Source organism: Piliocolobus tephrosceles, chromosome 7 (genome assembly GCF_002776525.5).
Source record: "Piliocolobus tephrosceles isolate RC106 chromosome 7, ASM277652v3, whole genome shotgun sequence".
Classification (NCBI taxonomy): Eukaryota; Metazoa; Chordata; class Mammalia; order Primates; family Cercopithecidae; genus Piliocolobus; species Piliocolobus tephrosceles.
Genome location: NC_045440.1, coordinates 9544678 through 9566005, shown reverse-complemented (window position 1 = coordinate 9566005; position 21328 = coordinate 9544678). Strand labels below are relative to the sequence as shown.

The 21328-nt window shown below is 51.4% G+C and overlaps 1 protein-coding gene across 2 annotated transcripts in view; it reads left to right on the top strand.

Moving 5' to 3' along the window:
* Positions 1–10544, top strand: part of ARHGEF10 (Rho guanine nucleotide exchange factor 10) — a 138021-nt gene extending 127477 nt beyond the window's left edge. Inside the window, exons 27-28 of one of the 2 annotated variants that reach the window (XM_023219109.2) lie at positions 5424–5546; positions 8661–10544. In XM_023219109.2, the coding sequence (XP_023074877.1) occupies positions 5424–5546; positions 8661–9175 (638 nt within the window). In that variant the 3' untranslated portion in view covers positions 9176–10544. The remainder of the gene's footprint in view (positions 1–5423; positions 5547–8660) is intronic. The other variant, XM_023219108.2, reaches the window with a different exon arrangement.
* The last annotated feature ends 10784 nt before the right edge of the window (positions 10545–21328 follow it).

Sequence of the window (21328 nt, the reverse complement as noted above, 5' to 3'; positions counted from 1 at the left end):
TCCTAATGAAGGGAAGGCTCTGGCCAGTGTGAGTGGAGTCTGTATTTTGAATTTGATTTTTTAATAAAATAACCCCTGCACATGATTTAATAAAACCCAACAGCACTCACGCCCAGGCTATGAAAAGCAAAGCAGGATAGGAAAGCCTGCACTCTGGGGACCCACAGCCTCGCGCCTATCCCAGCACCTACCCACTGTCAGCACCTGCCCCTGCCCCGTCCCCACACCCCACCCCATAGTCAGCACCCACCCCCCCATCCCCACACCCCACCCCATAGTCAGGGCTCACCCCTGCCCCCCACTCCCACACCCCACCCACTATCAGCACCCGCCCCCACCCCCACCCCACAGCCAGCGCCCACCCCCTCATCCCAGCACCCCACCCCATAGCGCCCACCTCTGCCCCCATCCCCACCCTGCAGTCAGCACCCCCCCCATCCCAGCATCCCAACCACTGTCAGCACCCACCCCGCCCCCCGTCCGCATACCCCACCCCGCTGTCAGCTGCCTCTCCCGCCCGCCTCCCTGCTGATGCTGTTCGAAAGCCACTCCTGTATGGCAGGTTCTTTATGTTTTGTTTTAGATACTGTCTTTGACCTCTCCTGTAGAAGAGAAAGACAGAATTATCCTGCTTCCCTCCAAGCATAGAGCACCCAACACAGTCCTGCACTGGTCCAGAAACAGAATGCAGAGCCCTTGCCGGCTGCTCAGGTCGCAGATTCTGGCTAAATGGCGCTGCCTGTGTTGTGTGTTTTGGATGATGAAGTTGTGGCTGGGCGCTGAGTCTCCCTTCCTTGTTACTTTTCACCCTTAGCTCATAGTTTCCAGTCGGCTGATGATGGATCCATCCCAAGCCCACCACAAGCCTCTCACTTGGTGCCAGCAGATGTGTGGGGCTCACCCTGGCGCCCACCCTCCCAGGCCCCTCCAACATCCTGGGCTGACTCTGCACGGCCACAGTGTGTGCTCTCAGCCCCCTGCTCCGGGGACCCCTGAATCATGGGTCTGTACTTATTCCTGCACACAGAGTCAGGTCTGCATTTTAGACCCGCATGAAAGCAAACACATGCGTCTGTCCAGATGGAGCGCCGTGCCCGTAGTTGGCAGGTTTCTCCGGCATTTCGGTAGTAAGTTTGAAATAGCTCCAGCTTCACTGATTTCTGGGGAATACTGACTGCTTTACCCACATTCAGTTCTCTGCTCCAAGGCTGTGGCCTGCTGCCGCCGTGGCCTCATCCATAGGAGAAGGGTACACGGGTTAGAGCCAACCTCGGTGACACCAGAAGTTCAGCTTTGTTTGTGATGCTTCCAACAGTGATTCTTTGTAAGATCCTCGGTGCGGCATAGACTGAAATGATTCTGATTTTTGTTGCATTTTGTGACTCAGACGGAATGAGTAGGCCAGAGAGTCCTTTCCTCCAGGGAGTCCTTTCCTCTCGTCTCCTCTGTCCAGTCGTCTTTGTCTTTCAGCCAGTATTTCATATATTTCATAGAAATAAGCACTATGGCATTCCATGCTGTATTTAGACATTCTGGTCGGGGCACATTCATACGGTGCTGAAGCGCACAGACGCTGAGGTCGCCGGGCCGTCACCTCTCCTGGGTTCTTCTCCTTCTCATCATCCAACATGGTTCCTGGAGGCCCACACATGTCTGCTTTGCTCTGTTCACACACACACAAAACCTTCATTCTCGAGTTGTATTCATGACGATGCTCAAATGGGTTTTCGTGTGTGTGTGTGCTTGTGGCAACAAGACATAAAATTATCTTTTTGTGCTATTGCTGGAATATAAAAGTCAGGTAGCTTCTGCAAATGAAGACTTGCCAAGCCAAAAACAACAAAATTTGGAATAAACAAACTGTACTATAACTCCTACCTTTTGTATAAGCTCACACAGCGTGATGAAACCTCCTTCCTTCCTCGGGGTCTCAGCCTGCTGGCCCCTGGGGACTCCGTGAATCTGTAGCTAAGGACCTGGCTTTACTCCTTCTATTTGGAATCCAGTTCTGAAAACCATTTAGCTCGCGTTCTTTCACATAAGCTACATCAGGTTCAACACAGACTAACGGTTGATGAAGGCCTGTGATTAACATGCACATTCGTTAGAGCAGTCATGGCCTTTCTAAGTTAAAAAGGAGTAGAGTTCACGGCAAGTGAGTTCACGGCGCCTCGGCTTTTAGGTTGTGAGCAGTTGCAGTAGGTTACATCACCGGGCAGATGTTTCCTGCTCTGTCCCGCACGTTTAAAAGAGGATATTTTTGATGGAAGAGTGCTGAGACCCCGTGGTAAATTGGACCTTTCTGAGTCTCCACCAAGTGAATACAGAGCCTCCAGGAACTATGTGACCAAATAAAATGGCCAAAATTTCCATTAAAAAACAAAGAAACAACAACAACAAAAAAAAACCAGTGTAACTTTTCTAAAGACCATGGACTACACCAATGAAACCGGACTCAAGATGGTGAGTTAAGGAACGAGATTGAGGACTTGGGAGCCACAGCCTCTCTCGGCGGCCGGTGTGGCCCTGGCCTGTCCTTCGGTTTATATTCCAGGCTGGGAAGAGCAGAGGCGAATCCCCCTGGTAGCATTTCCTCCCACACTTGGGGGACGTATTTGCTTCTTCCAGTCACTGTTCTGTCTCTGAGGTTATTTGAATGAACTTGGATGGTGGTGTTTACACCCCCAGCCCCTCCCACCCTCCAGGGCAGGAAATGCGTCTCTGGCTGCCTATGGAAGGCCCTGGTGGCTCCCAATGGAGTCACCATCCAGCAGCGGCTCACGTGCAGTCAGCCCCACTTCGCGCTTGTAACCCATTGACCAACCTCACTGTGCAGCTGCAGCTGCCCCGCCTCCCACCTCGCCAGCAGACCTCACGTGGGCTCCAGCTCCTGGGACCCAGCCCCGTCCGGAACACACCCTGCTGTCCCGTTCTAGGTCATTGTTGGTGCTTCCGGACAGGCACGGGACGCCTGGATAGGGGCACTCACCACAGCCTCTGGAATCGGAAAATGACCGCATGATCTCGTGACTGTGGCCGTCAACTTTCATATGTAAAATTAAAGATGTTGATTGGCAGACTGCTTGGAAAATGCAATGGAAAGCCACTCTCTGGAACTTAACTCTTTTATGTAGTTCCTGGGTACTTTGAAACCAGTTAAAAACATTCATGTCTGGTTTTTACCTGCTTTTACCCTTTTTTTATTTTTTTTATTTTATTTTTTTTTATTTATTTATTTGAAACCAAGTTTCGCTCTTTATGCCCAGGCTGGAGTAATGGTGCGATCTCAGCTCACTGCAACCTCCGTCTCCCAGGTTCGAGTGATTCTCCTGCCTCAGCCTCCCGAGTAGTTGGGATTACAGGAGCCTACCACCACGCCCAGCTAATTTATTTTATTTTATTTATTTATTTATTTATTTATTTTTGTATTTTTAGTAGGGGCAGGGTTTTTCACTATGTTGCCAGGCTGATCTCGAACTCCTGATCTCAGGGGATCCACCCGCCTTGGCCTCTCAGAGTGCTGGGATTACAGGCATGAGCCACTGCGCCTGGCCTACCCTTTTTATTAAATGCAAGCTTTGGCCAGCATCACAGGAGCCCTCCCAGAAGCCGGGCCAGCATTTCCGTCACACGGCCGCAGCCTTTCCTGGCACGTAGGTGGGGCTTCTCCGCTTCCCAGCATCTCACATCCCTGCTCCCACACCGGGGTTGCTTCCCGTCCCAGTGCCACACGGAGGGCCGGGGAGGCTGGGTTCAGGTTGTATGCTGAACTCGTGTGCACACTGGTTTCCTCTCTCATAAGACAGTCATGTTTCATACAGAAAATACTTACCGTTGAGTCAAACTGCCGCTCTAGAAAGAGCATCCACACTCCCTTTGCGGCCGCGCCCCGGGCTGCTCCCCGTGTTATAGAGTGATCGGCACTTGGGAGCAGCTGGGAATCCTGCGCATCAGCTTCGAAGCGGCTGCCGTGTTTTTCATTAGCTTTAGAAAATAACAGCCCCGGCTTACATACAGGACTGTGGATTCACTGTCACCCTGACCATGTCACGCCAGCCAGGCAGACATTCAGAATTCCTGGGACATGCATATTATGGAGCTTTTAAAAATAATATCAATCAGTGTTTAGAAATAGAACTAAATGTCTGTCTTTGTCTGTAGTGAGGGTTTTTTGTTTTCTGAGAAGGCTGTTTGACGCCTGTCGATACAGATCCTGTGTTTTTTGTTTTTGTTTTGGGGGAGGCTGTTCGACCTCAATTCGGAGCCTTTGGCTCTGTTGTCAGATTGTTTTTCGTGCTCTTTATCTGAGATGACTTTGGGTCAAATGCAGGGATATTTATAAGAGCTTTTATGTCTACAGAAAAGAAGAATCACCATCGCTTCTCAGGAACAAGCTAAATTGGCCTTCTGTGCTCCTCAGCTTTGGGGCTAAATAGAGAAACACTGGGGTTATCTTGTCTGTGTTGGAAGGCCACGATGCTGATGATTGTGTCAGAGTTGCAGGGAACGACGTGAAAGTCCAGACCCACCCTCTAACCACCGTGAGGCGGGGTCCTCCTGTAAGAGGCGGGGTCTTCCTGTAACCGCGATGAGGCGGGGTCTTTGGAACAGGCCATGCATCTCCCACCCTGTAACCGCCCTGAGGTGGGGTCTTCCTGTAACTGCAGTGAGGCGGGGTCTTGGAATAGGCCATGCGTCTCCCACATTGTTTTGCAGCCACTCTCTAGCCTTGTCACGGCCAGAGCAAACTGTTTAGTTTCTCTGGGCTTCAGATCCTTGGCTGTAAAGCAAATCAAAACCAAACTAACAAAGAGCCTCAAAGGCCCTTCTGACCCCGCCGTCCACTGTGGTGTTTCCCTGCTGTGTCCAACGCCGAGGCCATGTGACGATGTTGTTCTTCACGCAGAGCCCTGAAGAGGCCTTTCAGTTCCCCTCTAGGGTCCAACTGCGGCTGAGGGCCCGTTACTCGAGTCTAGCCGCGCCCGCTAAGCGACCTCTCCTCACTTGTAAAGGGGCCTCTGTGCTCCCAGAGAACCACAGGCCGGTGGGGGGCTCACGAGCTCACGTGCTACACGGTCCAAAAGCAAAAGGTTTAGGCAGATTCATCCAGGGGCTTGATTCAGGGCTGCAGGGGCCGAGCAGAGCCATGCAGATGACAGCCCATGAGACCCAGCCAGACATCTGGCCTGTTCTGTCCAGGTGCAGACGCAGGGCATGCCCCCAAGACCCTTGTCTTGCTCATGTGGTTGAGGAGCCTGGTGCTCGGGTTTGGGAATTCCTGTGCCACATCCTGCCCCTGAGGGGTTTGGTGGTGGCATGACAGACCTGTGGGGTTTCCAGTGCTCCCTCACCGCTCCCTCACCACCCCACCAACTCTGCTGCACAAACCAGACCCGAAACCACTCGTATGTCTTTCTGCCCAGGGCACCAGCGGCTGTCGGTGACGAGCCTGCTCGTCTGCCACGGATTGCTGATGGTCGGCACCAGCCTGGGAGTCCTCGTGGCCCTGCCAGTCCCACGTCTGCAAGGGATTCCCAAAGTGACCGGTGAGTGGCACCTGCAGTCTGAGTGGCTGCATCCTGTCTTGCAGACTCAGAGCATAGCAGTGTGTAGTGTGATTTAACATCCTAGGATTGTTTACACAATTCATATTATCTGTGTGTTTTCGTGGTGTTATAATGACTTAGTAGACTGTCTGTTTAATTGGAATTACCAATTTATACGTTTTCTGTTTCTTACGTTAGTAGTCCAAGGAAAATCTTATGTTTTCCTATTCTGTTTAATGCCAGAATTAGTTTCCATCGTTCCTTTCTGTATTTTATACTGTGAAGAAGGAAGCCGGGATCTCCGTCAGTCCTTTTTGTATTTTATATTGTGAAGAAGGAAGCCGGGATCCGAAAAGGCTCCGTTGTGCTGTTGCCATGTCACTAGGAGCTCAGGCTGGAGCACACGGCCTTTCTGTGAAGCTCAGTCCCATTAGGGATTGGAGGCCTTAAATATGCTCGTGTGTCTGGAATCAGGATTCCTAATCCAGGGAACTGGCCCAGGAAACAGCCTAATCTGGGAACAAAGTATGATGAAAAAAGACATTTGCCACAGCACTTAATTTTTAACAGGACGAAATAGGAGGTGACCTGCAGTTCGTAATGAGGGATTGGGCCATTTAATAAAATGGTGGCATTGCCGGTAATGGGTAGAATGCAGCCAGCAGAGGTGGTATGGGCAGAGCCTGCAGTAACGCGGAAAACTCCTCGTCTTGTAAGTTCGGTAAACCATGGCCTGAGATTCTGTGTGGGTTATGATGTCACCCAGCGGGATATACTAACAGAGAAAACGCTCTGCAGGAAGCTCTTAGAGCAGAACTGTTCCTGCGGGCTCCACTTCTGGGATTTCCTCCGGGCCGACCTGGCGGTGGCTCCCACGCACGCAGATTGTGGGATTTCCTCCTGGCCGACCTGGCGGTGGCTCCCACATACGCAGATTGTGGCAGGTCCACCCGTGAGGATTAAGGAATTCTAGCTTTGCCATTCATTTCCTAATTTATGTTTTTATTATGATTTATGTGATTATACGTGTTGTGAACCCCAAATCCAAAAACAAAATGCAAAATGTTCTAAATTCTTTTTTTTTTTTTTTCTTTTTGAGACAGAGTCTCACTCTGTCACCCGGGACGGAGTCCAGTGGCATGATCTCAGCTCGCTGCAACCTCTGCCTACTGGGTTCAAGCGATTCTCCTGCCTCAGCCTCCCTAGTAGCTGGATTACAGGCACCTGCCACCACACCCGGCTGATTTTTGTATTTTTAGTAGAGATGGGGTTTCACCATGTTGGCCAGGCTGGTCTCGAACTCCTGACCTCAGGTGATTCGCCTGCCTTGGCCTCAGATGCTCCAGATTCTGTGTCGACGTGATGCTGAAAGGCAGTGCTCATTGGAGGAATTCAGATTTTGGATTTCAGATTTGGGGATGCTGAACCATCAAGTGCAATGCAAATATTCCAACATTAAAAAAAGAAATCCAAAACACTTGTGGTCCCAAGAATTTCAGATAAGGGACACTCAGCCTGTAAATACATAGAATTGTGCATCACACACAGTTTCACAGTTTACATGGTAATGAGAAGAGGCCACATGCCTGTCCCCAGCTCAGAAGGGGCCGTGACTCACACATTGAGCCTCAGCCACCCCTTCTCAGCCTCAGCTATCTCCGCTCACACCCTAGGAAATGACGATGCTCAGTTTTACATCAGTTATTCCTTTGGTTCTCCTCTGTAGTTGTACCAATGTCTATCTTAAAGGTCTTAAAGGGTTCTTTTCACCTCTCCTGTTTTTGCACTTTTCTGTAGCTGTCCCATGGTGCGCGCAGCCTCTGTTGCTTTTTCTTTCAGCACTGCTGGGGTCAGTCCCTGCTGGTGCCGCAGCTGCAGCGCTTTCCTCTCCCTGCCTGCAGCCTGCCTGCGAAAGGAGGTGCACTCATTGTGTTCCTCTGAATGGATAGCCAGGTGCATCCTGAAAGGAGGTGCACTGTCACCGTGTTTCTCTGGACGGGTAGCTAGGTGCTTTCTGAAAGGAGGCGCGCCCTCACTGTCTGGGTTTCTCTGGGTGGATAGCTGGGTGTTTCCTGAAAGGAGGTGCACTCACTGTGTTTCTCTGGATGGGTAGCTAGGTGCTACCCATTTGCATTACACATCAAGCCTCTGAATATTTGTGTGGCTGGCTCTGCAGAAGCTCCTCCTGGGGGCATGCCTGGGGCAGCATCACTGCTGGCGTGCAGGGAACACAGGTGCACGCTTCACCAGGTGATGAGCGGCCCTGTCCCTGCCCAGTCCCCCCAGTTCCCGCTCCCTGCAGACTTCACTTTGCCACTCTGCTCTTTGGGAAATGGACTCTCACCATGGTGGAAGATTCAGTGATGTCATCTGCCTTGGCCAGAGTAGCATGATGGTAAGGGCTGGGGCCTGTTTCATACTGAAAGCACTGGGGGAAAGGACACGTGCCCCTGTCCATATGTCATGTCACCCACGAAGCACCCAGAAGACACGCCAGGCCCACGTGATGCTTACAGAATCAATGTGGGGGTTGCAGGACTCTGTGTGGCATTAAGAGGACCTACAGGTGTTTCTGATACGATGATGACTTTAAAATTTGAATCACATCACCTGAAAACTGAAAGTCCTAATTTTAATCAAACTACAGAGTTAAATTGTTCTGAACCCCAGAACGTTTTTGTAATGAAAAACGGCAGCCAGCCAGCAATTTAGTTATTTCATTCCCAAACTAACACATTTCAGGCGTTAATATTCTAATCAAGAGTTAGGAAAATTTGGGATATTTCCGTAGGGTTAGAAGGTATTTTATGCAGAATGGAAAAATGACTATTTTATTACTTTGAAAAGTACAGTATTAGAACTGAATTACTGCTGAGGAAAGCACAACTTTCTATTTTAGAAAATCATTTTTAAAGCCTTCTTCACATTAAGTAAAACCCCAGAAGAATATAATCCAGATATTTTCACTGCAGCCTATGATTCAAGTATGCAAGTGACAGGTTTCGTTATTTGGGCAGGGAGAAGTGCATTGGGGTTAAGCCAGGCACTTTTTGCTTCCTTCTCTCACATTTTGCCTGTTTTAAAAAACAGCTGTTGAACTCTTTCCCTTTTCAGGAAGGGGCATGGTCTCCTACCATGCACACAACGGTCCTGTCAAATTCATCATCCTGGCCACGGCTCTGCACGAGAAAGACAAGGACAAACCCGGGGACAGCCTGGCTCCCGGCCCCGAGCCCCAGGACGAAGACCAGAAGGATGCACTTCCCAGTGAAGGAACCGGTTCGTCCCTGAGCCAGGGTGACCCTGACACAGCCATCTGGTTGGGAGATTCGTTGGGATCGATGACTCAGAAAAGCGACATGTCCTCCTCGTCTGGGTCCCTGAGCTTGTCTCACGGCTCCAGCTCTCTAGAGCACAGGTCAGAGGACAGCACCATCTATGACCTCCTGAAGGATCCTGTCTCGCTGAGAAGCAAAGCACGCCGGGCCAAGAAAGCCAAGGCCAGCTCGGCGCTGGTGGTCTGTGGAGGGCAGGGCCACCGGCGGGTGCACAGGAAGGCCCGGCAGGCCCACCAGGAGGAGCCGGCGCCGTCCGTCATGGTCTGGCAGATCCCTCTGCTGAATATATAAGCAGGACGGCCGCCTCCTGCTGTCAGAATTTGCAATCAAGGGTGACTTCTCAGCTAATCCTACAGCCTGAGTGATTAAGCTGTGTCTACACTGGTTGGGAATAAATTAAAAACAGTATTTGGGGGAGAAACGTGCAATATCGTCATGATGGCGTTCCTGCCAATTCCTTCCTTCTCTTCCGTACAGCAGAAGTAATTACAAGCACTTCTAATGAAGGCAGAAGATTGATGCAATTTTCGAGTAATTGAGTGCAGTTCTGGGAAAATACCACATTCTTTTTGACTGCTGTAGTCCATATATAAATACTAAATGTTAAACTTCATCAGTGCCAGACCTGTCATATCATATTACAGAATTCGCAGACTAAGAATTTATGAGAAAATATGTGTATTCAGTAGTGCAGGCATTTATTAACAATTCTTAAAATAATTTTACCTGATTCAGATTCACGACTTTTATTTATATTCTCTATTTTTGAATTTCAGAATACAATTTGTTAACAATTTTAAAAGCCAGGTAACACCTACCAGTCCAGTTGGCATGGTTTGCCTTCAGAAGTGAGCTGGGTTTCCAAAGTGGTATAATACGTGTACTGTATATTTTAACAAAGTAATATTGTTATATTGCATTTTTCTATTAAAAAAATTAACAGTTAATGTTTCAGTCAATATATTATCTGTAGCATTTCACAAATAATGTGTGCTTTGAACCAAAATGCTCAACATTTGGACTCAAGCATCAACACCAAATTATTCCTCCCTTCTCGTTTCAATAGGGTGACTATCCACATGAGAAATGTGTGTGCTTTAGTGTTAGAGGAGACAGGCAGAGAAGTCTTGCTTAGTTCCTTGGTGCGACTTCTTGCCCCTTTGACCTGGAACGCTGTGTCTGCTTTAGCACGCACGCTCCAAATGACTCCTGGTGCTAGGCCGTGTTGGCTGCTGTCGCTGAGCGGGACTCAGGCCAAGAAGTGTGACCTCGGGCCAGCCTATCTGTTGTGCGGACGCCTCCTCTGCAGAACGCATCAGTTTCTATTCCGCAGTCGCAGAGCCAATCCCGCATGACAAGGTGCATAATGAGTGCACACCATCCTGTCAAGGTGCATACTTAGTGAGCTCCATCCTGCTCAACATGTATTTCAATGTTTCACTTACTGGACGGATAACAAGAAAAAAATCCTAACCCAGGCAGTCACCAGAAATAAATGTCTCAGCACTTTACAGATGACTAAAAATGTTAATTTTATGACTTAGCCAAATATTTTCTAGGTTGCATATATCCCCCATGTGAAAGTGATTTCTTCCCAAGCTTCTCAAACTGTTAGCTGCTGTCTGACTTCATAAATAAAGTATTTTTATTTTAAAATGCAGTAGGACGAGTTGCCTCTTTTATGTGTCCGATGGAAAGGGGCATCACAGTCGGGGGCTGGGGGATTGGCCTGCACATTCCTAGCTGCATCACCACTTGCTGCTTCTAAATCCCAGCAACGCAGCGGTTGCATGGAGGACAGCGCTCTGAATTGGAAGTAGGCACTGGGAATCTTTCAAGCAACTCATGTATTTGTTCTTTGTTTGTTTTAAGAGACAGTCTCCCTCTGTTGCACAGGCTGCAGTCCCGTGGCATGAACATGGCTCACCAGAACCCCCTGGGCTCCCACAATCACTGCAGTCTCGACGTCCCAGTTGCAAGCGATTCTCCCACCTCAGTCTCCTGAGTAGCTGGGACTACAGATGCACACCACCACACCTAACTCTTTTTTTCTTTTTAACATTTTATAGAGATGGGGTCTCATTATGTTGTCCAGGCTAGTCTCAAACTCCTGACCTCAAGCAGTCCTCTTGTCTCAGCCTCCCAAAGTGCTGAGATTCCTGGTGTGAGCCAGGAATTGGTGGGCAGAATTTCGCCTCCCTTCGAGCCTCTGATGGCAGCTCTGATCTCTGCGATTCCTCCAGGCAGGCAGGATGGATTTACTAATTCGGTAGAAATGGGGAGGAGGGTTAGGAGCCTTCCAGTTGATGGTTCCTAATTCAATGACTCTGACTTCACAGTCATGCCCAGCCTGTACTTGGCCATTCCATTTTGAGTTATGTCATGAGTAGAATAAATTTCCTGTAAAATGTTCCTATTATGGTTGTTTTACGAGACCAGGGCCAACATCTTACATGGACAGATGAATTCAATGTGTAAAGTTAACTTGCTGGGACAGAAATCTTTCCACACGATTGATGGTGTGGGACATGGACAGAGTGGGGTCTGTGTAACTGACTTCTTACCTCCCACTGCCCTCCTAGAGAAGAGAGACTTCCAGAGATCCTGAGAGAGGCAGGCACAGGAGGGCTGTGGGGGAGGAAGAGGTCGGAGAACATGGGCTGCAGAGAACTCCTGCTATGCCGGGACACGGTTCTGCTTTCACAGGCTCACAGTGAATGAGGAAAACAAGCGTATCAGCAATGAAGGAAGCCGTGCGTAGAGGCAAGTGCATTAGCTAAGCAACAAGCTTCTATTGAGCACCTGATGAGTGTCAGAAGTGAGGCCAAGCTCTGTCTTAGGCCCTGGGGATGGGACAAGAGAGAAGAAGCATCCCTTTGGGGTTGCAGCTGTGCGTTTATTCCCCCTCTCCTCTGCAGAGCCCTGGGCTCTTCCTGGACAGGGATTAACCCAGTGACAGCAGGACACGTGGGAGCCCAGGGCCAAATGGCTGCATCTGCGCCAGCTTCCGGGCCCCCATCTGCTGGGCAGACCCTCAGTAACTTGATCAACAGGGAGCCTGGCTGGCACCATGATGTCACCTCCTGATGGGGCCCCTGTCCTGCCCTGGGGCGTGGCCAGGCTTGGTATTTCATCACAGCAGCCTGAACGGAGACAGGAACGCACCAAGAGACATTGCTCAGCAATGAACGAAAACCCGCAGGTCATGGGCCAAGTCCCACACCTGAGTCAGCTCACAGGCTCGGAGCTCATCGACTGAAGGGGCAGTCAGGCTCACCTGAGGAAGGACCCCAAACGTAGACTGCAAGTATATATGGTCCATGCTTCCCCAAAGGGACCTGCATCCATGTGCTGGGAAGACCGCAGTGGTAATGGGAAAAAGCTGACCTCGGAAACTGTCCAGGCTCCGAGTCGCCACCAAGCAGAGAAGCAGAGCAGCTCCTTGGGCTGTAGAGGGGTCTTATGAAAGCCACGTGGCACGTGGAGTTTGGCCCGTGTCCGTCTCACAAGGGCCAGGTGTATAATTGGGATGGACAGAGCTGGCAGCTGGCAGAAACCATCACTAGTTCCTTAACCTGTGAAGTCAGAGCCACTGAATTAGGAACCATCCATTGGAAGACTCTGAACACCTCTCCCCATTCCTACCAAATCGATAAATCCATCCTGCCTCCCTGGAGGAATTGCAGAGATCAGAGCCGCCGTCAGAGGCTCAAAGGATGGCGAAATTCCAGTGCCCACCCATTCCCGTGTAATTCATGGAACTGGGCACTGCAGACCCCAGGCTGTGGCGGAAGGCGGCGGTGAGGTCCTACAGCATGACCAGGTGGTCTCTCCAGTCACAGCCGCGGTGACAAATAGCATCTTTACCGGAACAGATCAGCACAGCTGCCGATTCAGCAACTGCACTCTTCTGCAGACCCTATCCATGGAGCGAGGACAGCTTGCCTTGACTTGGCGAGGACTGCAGTACATTTCCTGCCGTGCGCACTGTGCTCTGAACCCTGGCTTTCCTGTAAGGCAACAAGGTCACTACTGTGTCATGATCTCATGCTGCCTGGACCTGGGAGAAGCCGGGTGACCAAGGAAGGCAGGTGTGTGCCTGAGGCTGGGAGATACCGCAGGCCTGCCACATCACTGAAGCTTCGGGGGTTTCAGCATCTGTGCACACCCTGACACACCCTATGAGGTAAAGCGCAAACCATGTCCCATGCTCCTTGCCATTCTGAGGAGCAGTGACCGGGGGGCCTCTGGATTTTGGACCCAGCATGCCCTACACATGGGAAGACTGCTCCGACTCATTTCTGGGGAGCCTCTGGGGCCGGCAGTTTTGAAGGGGGCCAAGAGAAGGACAAGCCTGCTCAGCCACTTCTGCGGCACAGGCGCCTTCCCGGCCTCATGACGACACAGATGGGACTGTGCTGAGACGTTGCTGTAGCAGCACGGCCCACAGAGCTGCAGAGCCAGGCTCTGTTATCTCCCATTGAAAAATGGGGCGTGGGTGATCCTAGGCCCAGTCAAAATTGGGCACCAGGATCCACACAGAGGCCACTGTCTCAGCGCAGGCTGCAGAACAAACCACCATAGACTGGGCAGCCTCACCATGTTGATTTCTCCCTGTGCTGGAGGCTAAGTCAGATCCAGGTGCCTGCATGGCTGGGTGTGGCAAGGGCCCCTTCCTGGCCTGCAGCCAGCCAGCTTCTCACTGTGTCCTCCCATGGAGGGGGAGGAAGCAAGTTCTCTTACAAAGACACGATCTCATCGTGAGGGCCCCACCCTGGTGACCTCATCCCCTCCCAGAGACCATCACACTGGGAATTAGGGCCTTGGCATATTAATTTGGGGGGACACGAACCTGCAGCCCAGAACAGATGCTGACTCTGAGCTAAGCAGCCCGTGGAATGCTGTCATGAGACGGGTGAGTTGCAAGCTGGGGTGGACACAACACCTTAGGGACAGCACCGAGCGGGTTCAGAAAGTGAAGTAGAATGCAGGAAACAGCATCCATCGCACCGCCCCGTCCACACCCAGCCACGTGCAGTGCCCTGCAGCAGCTGGCCCCTGGGGGAGCGTGGGGACACCCCGGACCTTGCTGCCTGCACTGCGGCCCTGGCTATCTCGTCCTATGCAGGGAAGGCCCTGCGGGAAGCTGTGGAGGACACGCCTCCGCACACGACGGCTGCTCACAGGGCACACAGTCGTCCTGTCAGGTGGAAGGAGGATGAACAAAAGCCTGTGTCTTTGTGTCTGCATTAATGCCCCCCAGAGAGAAAGCCCCAGACCACGGGGTTAGCAGAGTAGCCTGTCTGGGGCTGTTGGCCAGAGAGAGTTTGTGCAATGGGTGTAGGAACACAAGGGCCACTGCAGTGGTGGTGTTGTGGCTCCCCAGCTCAGTATCATGGGCTCCCTGGCACCAAGGCTGGCCTTGCTAAGACCCCACTGAGTGTCCAGTGTGCCAGCAACAGAGAGCCTCGTGGCTCCTGCAATTTGGCATCATTTCCTGGGAAGACCAGCCCAGTACAGTCAGGTTGGCACTGGGCAGGAAACAGTGCTCCCCACCAGGCCCTCGCGGCCCTGCTTGGGCAGTGCATACTCGGGCAGGAAGCTGGTGGCTCCGTCGGCTCCCTGCTCCCCTCCACTCTTTCAAGGGGCCTCGAGAAGAACTGACTGTTGGAGCAGGGCAGTGAACTCGGCATCCCTGGCTGCTGTGGGGAGGGATGCACGTGCGCTGCTGTGGACACGGAGGCCTCTGGTGGCTGAAAACACCATTGTGCTCCCAGGGGTCCCCCGGTGCCTACCTCACCTCCCGGGCCTGCGTCTGTTGGCTTCTGCTGTTTCTAACAAAAATGAGCCAAGTTCTGGGCTCCTGGTTAGAAAGCAGCAGAGCCAGGGCAGGAACAGGAAAGTCCGTGCTCTTTGGTTTTCTCACTGTCAGATGTCAAATCAGGGTCATGAGCTGCCTCCTCTGTCTGCAGAGTGAGGGTGACCAGGACGATGCAAGGCACGTGTCCCCTCGGGTGCGCTGGCCGCTGCAGCTCCTTCCCATGATCAGTGCATTTCTGAGCACGGCCCTAGTGATACGAGGTGTCATTCACTCCCGTCCTGCAGACGAGGACACCATGGCTCCGTGTGTGGGAGTCTCACCACGGGCTACTTGGCCAGGGGCAGTAGGAGCAGCTCTTCTATTGGATGGAGCAGCCTGGCTCTGTGACACATGGCCACCCTCATTACCAGAATTGACCCGAGTCAGGATGACGGGGTTGGGATTACAGAGTAAAGGGGCAGTGAGACTCAGGCCCTGGAAAGCTGTAGGCTCAGCCAGGGCCGTTAACCACACGGCCTGGAGCCCGGCCCGGACACACAGCAAACAAACAAAAGGACTGGAGGCAGAAATCAAACAAAAGCTGTCCACAGGAATCTATGCCCTAGTGCCATCCGGGGGCTTTTCCCTCCTGTGTATTGTAAACGGTGGCGACAAGGCCCAGCTTGCTGGCTGGAAACCCGCCCTCCAGTCCCAAAGAGCCAGCAGCCTCTGAGACCCGGAGGGTTCTGTACATTCTGGTTCCAAGTGGGCACCCCATGTAGATGGCACACGGCCAAGTGGGGCAGAACCGCCTTTTCCAAGGATAAAGAAGAGACGGGCCGTTTTGCAGGCTTCTAGGATGATGCTTGACCATCCATGGCAAAAGCCTAGAGCTCTGTGGTGGGGGTGGGGTGTGTGGAGGGGGCCGGGGTAGGGCAGGCCTGCGATGCAGAGGCACCTGTGTGTGCCATGTGTGCCATTGGCCTGCAGTCTCCGTCCTGCCCTGCTGGGCCTCTGGGACAGGGTCTTTGGACATGGCACTGCAGGCAGCCTCAAATGCCATGGTGCAAGAATCAGAGTGACCCAGAAGGCACCTTTCCCCTCGATACCCACAAGTGTGTCCAGAGTCTGACCCCTTGGATTGTGGGTGCGAGGCAGAGGCTCAAGAAGCAAAGTGGAGAGAAAGTAAAGTGGGGGCTGCTCTTGTTAGCAATGAGGGGCTTGCGTTTATTTTCTTCTGCTTATGAAAAAAATAATTGCTTCTTTTGGTGCTAACATACAAGAATCCTGTTCCATCTCCAGTTCAGTGGGTCTCACCCGGGGGCAATTTCCACCTTCCCCCACCCACCAGGAGACCTTCGACAATGTTAGGAGACACCTTGGTGGTCAGTACAGGGAGAGGTCGGGGGAAGGGTGGGCACCGGGCATCCATGTGCAGAGACCACGGACGCCCCACGTGTCCTACAGTGCCTGAACAGCCCCAGATGCTGACGGCACAGAGGCTGGAAGGCCCAGGTCGGTCAGTTAAGTAAAGGACGATTCATCTTCACCATCTTCCACGCAATCAAAAATCAACAGCTTGGTTTCCCTTTTGTTGCTACCATGTGGGGTCCTGCTCTGGTCTCTAACGTCCCCCTGTTCTCACTGTGCCTGTCTCGTTTCAGCACTGTTAGTCTATTTTGAATTTTTAAAAGTTTCTTCTTTAGGTCGTGAAATGGAATTCTCACACACGCTAGCAGGCGTGAGCAGTGCCAGTCAGCCCGTCTGTGAACACTCTTCCATTCATTCCTCTTTAAGCCAAACCCAACAGCGCATTCAGCCTAAAGGGGTCTGGAGCCATACTCAGCCGAGCCAGAAAGAACAACTTCTGGTGGTGGGAGACATTTTAGTTTACCTTATTTTGAGCAAATTCAACATATGTACATCTGACTCGCACAAACAGTACATTTGGGCTTGGTTTTTCACATATTCAAAGTTTACAACAGACCCCTCTTGATTTTCTGGAGGAGGTGCAGGTTTTAGATGGGAATTCTTCACCCAGGTTCCAGGATCCGTGGGTCTGTGGTTGCCCACCAGGGCTGTGAGCTCCTGGGACAGGCGTGCCCACGGCTGCGGGATCCGTGGGCCTGTGGTTGCCCACCGGGTCTGTGAGCTCCTAGGACAGGCGTGCCCACGGCTGCACCCCGTGTGTCCAGGAATCACTCGGTACTGCTGTCCTGGGGCCTGAAGATCGCGTTTGCCATTCTGGAACTTATATTCATCTCACTTTTCAGAAACACAAATGACGGATGAAGCACGCAGGCCCTGAAACCCAAACTTTAACTTGGACTGAGAGCTGCTTGGGCTAATGACTTCACATCTGTTTAAACGGAGCCAGTAGGAGCTGCCTCATGCAGCTGGCAGGAGATGTGAATGACTCGGGCCTGGGAAGGTGTCTGCGTGTCACCCATAGTCGGTAGGTAGGAGCTCTTATATAATAAGTTTCCCCCGACCTCCGTCTCAGTCATGCATCTCTATGTGCTGCGATTGCTTTGATTATCCCAGCATTTCCTCACTCCTTACTTAGATGGTTTCAATTTTTCAACAAACATGTACTGCTTGCTTGCGGCAGACTGGTTCTGAGCAGCAGCTGGAGCTTGGAGCGGAGCAAGGCCTGCTGGGCTCTGATGCGAGATGCCATCCCGTCTGTGGTGCTCTGCTTCTTCCCTAACACCCAGCCCTCTGCAGCGTCCTGCAGCTGGGCAGCAGCCCCCCTGTGGATGTCCATGTCCTCATTCCTGGATATGGTGGATATGTGGCCTTATGTGGCAAAGGGGCTTTGCAGGTGCAGCCAAGCTCAGGATCCTGAGATGAAAAGATGACCCTGGAGTATCTGGGCTGGCCCAGCGTGATCAGAGGGGTCTGTGTAAGAAGGAGGCAGAGACGGAGAAGGAGATGTGAGAGTGGAAGCAGAGGAGAGAGACACAGAGAGGGAAACAGAGACACAGACAGAGACAAAGAGATAGAGATAGAGAGACAAAGAGAGACAGAGATAGAGAGAGACAAAGAGATAGAGACAGAAAGACAGAGAGGCACACAGAGCCAGAGAGACAGAGATAGACAAAGAGATAGAGAAAGACAGAGACAGAGAGACAGAGACAGAGATTATATTAGTCCGTTTTCATACTGCTATGAAGAACTATCCAACACTGGGTAATTTATAAAGGGAAAGAGGTTTAACTGACTCCCAGTTCCACATGGCTGGGGAGACCTCGATCATGGCAGAAGGTGAATGAGAAGCGAAGGCACGTCTTACACCGCAGCAGGCAAGAAGCATGTGCAGGGAAACTGCCCTTTATAAATCCATCGGATCTCATGAAACTTATTTGCTATCACGGAGAACAGAAAGGGAAAGGCCCGCCCCCGATTCAAACACCTCCCACCAGGTCCCGCCCATGACGTGGGAATCACGGGAGCTACAAAGCCAGGATCTTTGTCCTGTGACACCCATGGCAAAATTCTGGCCCCAGAACTGTCAGATGATCAATCTGTGTTGTTGAAGCCACGAGTTTTCTGTTGATTTTTGACAGCAGCCAAGGAAAACGGATACATTCCTGTAGATTAAAAAAATAAGTTCTTTCCACAGAAAGAGACCACACCCAGGACACACTCTGTTGAGCTTCGGCACCAGGGTCTCTCTGAGGATGGGAGCTGGTGCGGCTCCTCTGGGCCAGACAGAGCCGCCTGCCTGCCGCTGCTCACCTTCCTCAGCACGTGCTTTGGTTCCAGAGTTACCTGAAAGCCATCCAATCCAACAGGCACCCCCCACACTGCCCACCACCGCTTCCGGTCTGTGGTTCCCCAGGGCCCAGAGTCCCGTTCCTGCCTCAGCTCCCTCTGGTGGGACCCCGGTATGGGAGGCGACTTCTCTGGAGACTCTCTGGTGTGTTAAAATTTGGGCACAGGAGTTCTGATCGCAGCAGGGTCCTGGCCGGAAGGTGCAGAGGCCAAGGCGGTTTGAGGACTGCAGGTCCTTTCCAGTGAAGAACCCGCCGAAGCTGGGGACCGCTGGGCAGCTGGGGCTGCCCAGAAAGAGGGTGAAGCCTTCTGAGGAAACGCCCAGGGCAGGAAGGTCCTGCCGACCCCCCTCTGACCCGGTCTCTGAGTCCTCTCCTCTGAGGCTCCCGGAGCTCCCTGCAGGCTCCCGCCTGGGATACCAGGAACAGGGACTCTCAGGATGGTGTCGGGGCTTCAGGGCTGCAGGGGCCATGGAGCCAGGTGGAGCTGGGAGAGGCTCTGTGGTCAGCCCCCACCGTCCTCACTTCCCACGCCTCCTGCTGCAGAACAGACACCCTTGGAGCTGGGGGAGGGGCAGCCGGGGAGGAAGGACGGGGCTGACCACTCCCTGTGACCCAGCCCCCTGCAGCTGCGCAGGTGGCTGACCTACCTCCCAGGACGCCCAAGCAGAAGCTCTGCAGCTAGTCACTGTCCAGCACCCTCCTAAGTCCACAACCCCGTGCATCCCCACATCCCCAAAGGCCTGGGTGTTAAGCAGAGAGTCCATCCAAGTTTGACTGTTAGTGTGTTTTAAAGTGACTTCCTGGCACCCTGCAAACCTTAGCATTTTAATCCCAGACAGCAGCAGGAAGGAGAGATTCGTCAGCCTGGTCAGAAGACATCGAGGTCTCTTTGGCTGGGCGGTTAGATGTCCTCTTATACTGATGGAGATAGTTTAGAGCCATTTTCAAACATTTATACCCCAAAACTACTTTTTCCCAAGTGTGTTGCCTAATTCGACTGGAAGACTTTGTTTGGAAAAACAGTCTAGGGAGCACTCCAGCTGCGCCCACCTGGCATGGTGAAGCCTTTGCCAGGGCACGGATGTGCACTGCGTTTCTCCGGGACCAACCAGCCAGTTGCTCGGTCATCACCCAGTGACCCTCAGCTATGCGGCTCACAGCGTGGCGACTGTGGGCCATGAACCCTCCAGGAAGGACCAACATCGCCACCAGTGCTACAACTGAAAGCAGTGTTTAGAAAATTGGGTACCAGTGTGACAGTGTGATTTTATGCCTGTTTAACCTAACACTAAGGTAATGGTTTTGTATTCTGTATGTCTTTTAAAATTTTATTTGTATTGTAAATTGAAATGTTGTCTGTCTATAACGGATTGAAAACGTTAAAATCATAAACTGACACGTTACTCCCAATAGCATGGAAAGCCCTGCCTGTATGGAAGAGACACAAAACCCTGGGATGAGTATTATATATATTATGATATATATAAAATATAAACTTATATACAATATATAATAATATAATTATTATATCATAATATAATTATATGTTATAAATTAATTATATATTATATATAAATATAAAAATATAAAATATAAATTTTATATTTAAAATAAATTAATAAATGTATATATATATTTGAGACAGGGTCTCACTGTGTTGCTCAGGCTGGAGTGCAGTGGTGCAATCATGGCTTATGGCAGCCTCGACCTCCCAGGCTCAAGCAATCCTCTCATTCGGCCTCCTGAGTAGCTGGGACTACAGGTGCACGCCAGCACGCCCAGTTAATTTTTTGTATTTTTGTGGAGACAGAGTTTTGCCATGTTGCCCAGGCTGGTCTCCAACTCCTAGGCTCAAGTGATCTGCCCGCCTCAGTCTCCCAAAGTGCTGGGACCACAGGTGCGAGTCACTGCCCCCAACCCTGAAAATATTTTAAATTGTGGCTAACTTGCTCTAACATTATTAATAGATACTTGAAACTATTTTGAAGTAATGGTTGCCATCTTGTTTCCTTTATTTTTCTAAAAAATGGTTACTAGGATTCCCACTAATAAACACACTGGCCATTTGGGGACGGCAGCATTAATTCACTGCGGGTAACCTGCAGTCTGCTTGAGGGAACTGCATGCCCAGCCCCCGCAGCCCCCCGGGAGAGCCTGTCAGGGATGATGAGCGATGGGCATTTGGGCTCGAAAGGCCTCACTCCTTCATTTACTCAACAGTTACCGAACTTGGCTTCATTCCCTCACAGCGCTGGGCCCAGGGGTACAAAGCTCAAAAGCATGGCCTCTGTTTCCCTATTCAAATCAGCACAATTAGGGTATCATCTTAAACCTGGGACTGTCTGTAACTTAAAATCTGGGGGCCAGGCACAGTGGCTCACGCCTGTAATCCCAGCACTTTGGGAGGCTGAGGAGGGCGGATCCCCTGAGGTCAGGAATTTGAGACCAGACTGACCAATGTGGTGAAACCCCGTCTCTACGAAAAATAAAAAAAATTAGCCGGGCGTGGTGGCGCACACCTGCAATCCCAGCTACTCGGGAGTCTGAGGCAGGAGAATCACTTGAACCTGGGAGGTGGTGGTTGTAGTGAGCTGAGATCACGCCATTCCACTCCACACTGGGCAACAAGAGCGAAACTCTGTCTCAAAAAAATAAAATTTGGGGAATGACATGCTTAGCATATGGCCAATACATGTGTGCTATTGATAGTCAACAGTGGACAATATTTTGGAGGACTTACGAGCACACTGTTTCCTGAATATGAGGGTCTCAGGCGCTGGCTGGTGACATAGGTGGAGAGGCTGACATAAGGAAAGAGCTTCACAGGATTTACGAAGAAGCTTGAGAGAAAAATGCAATTGCACA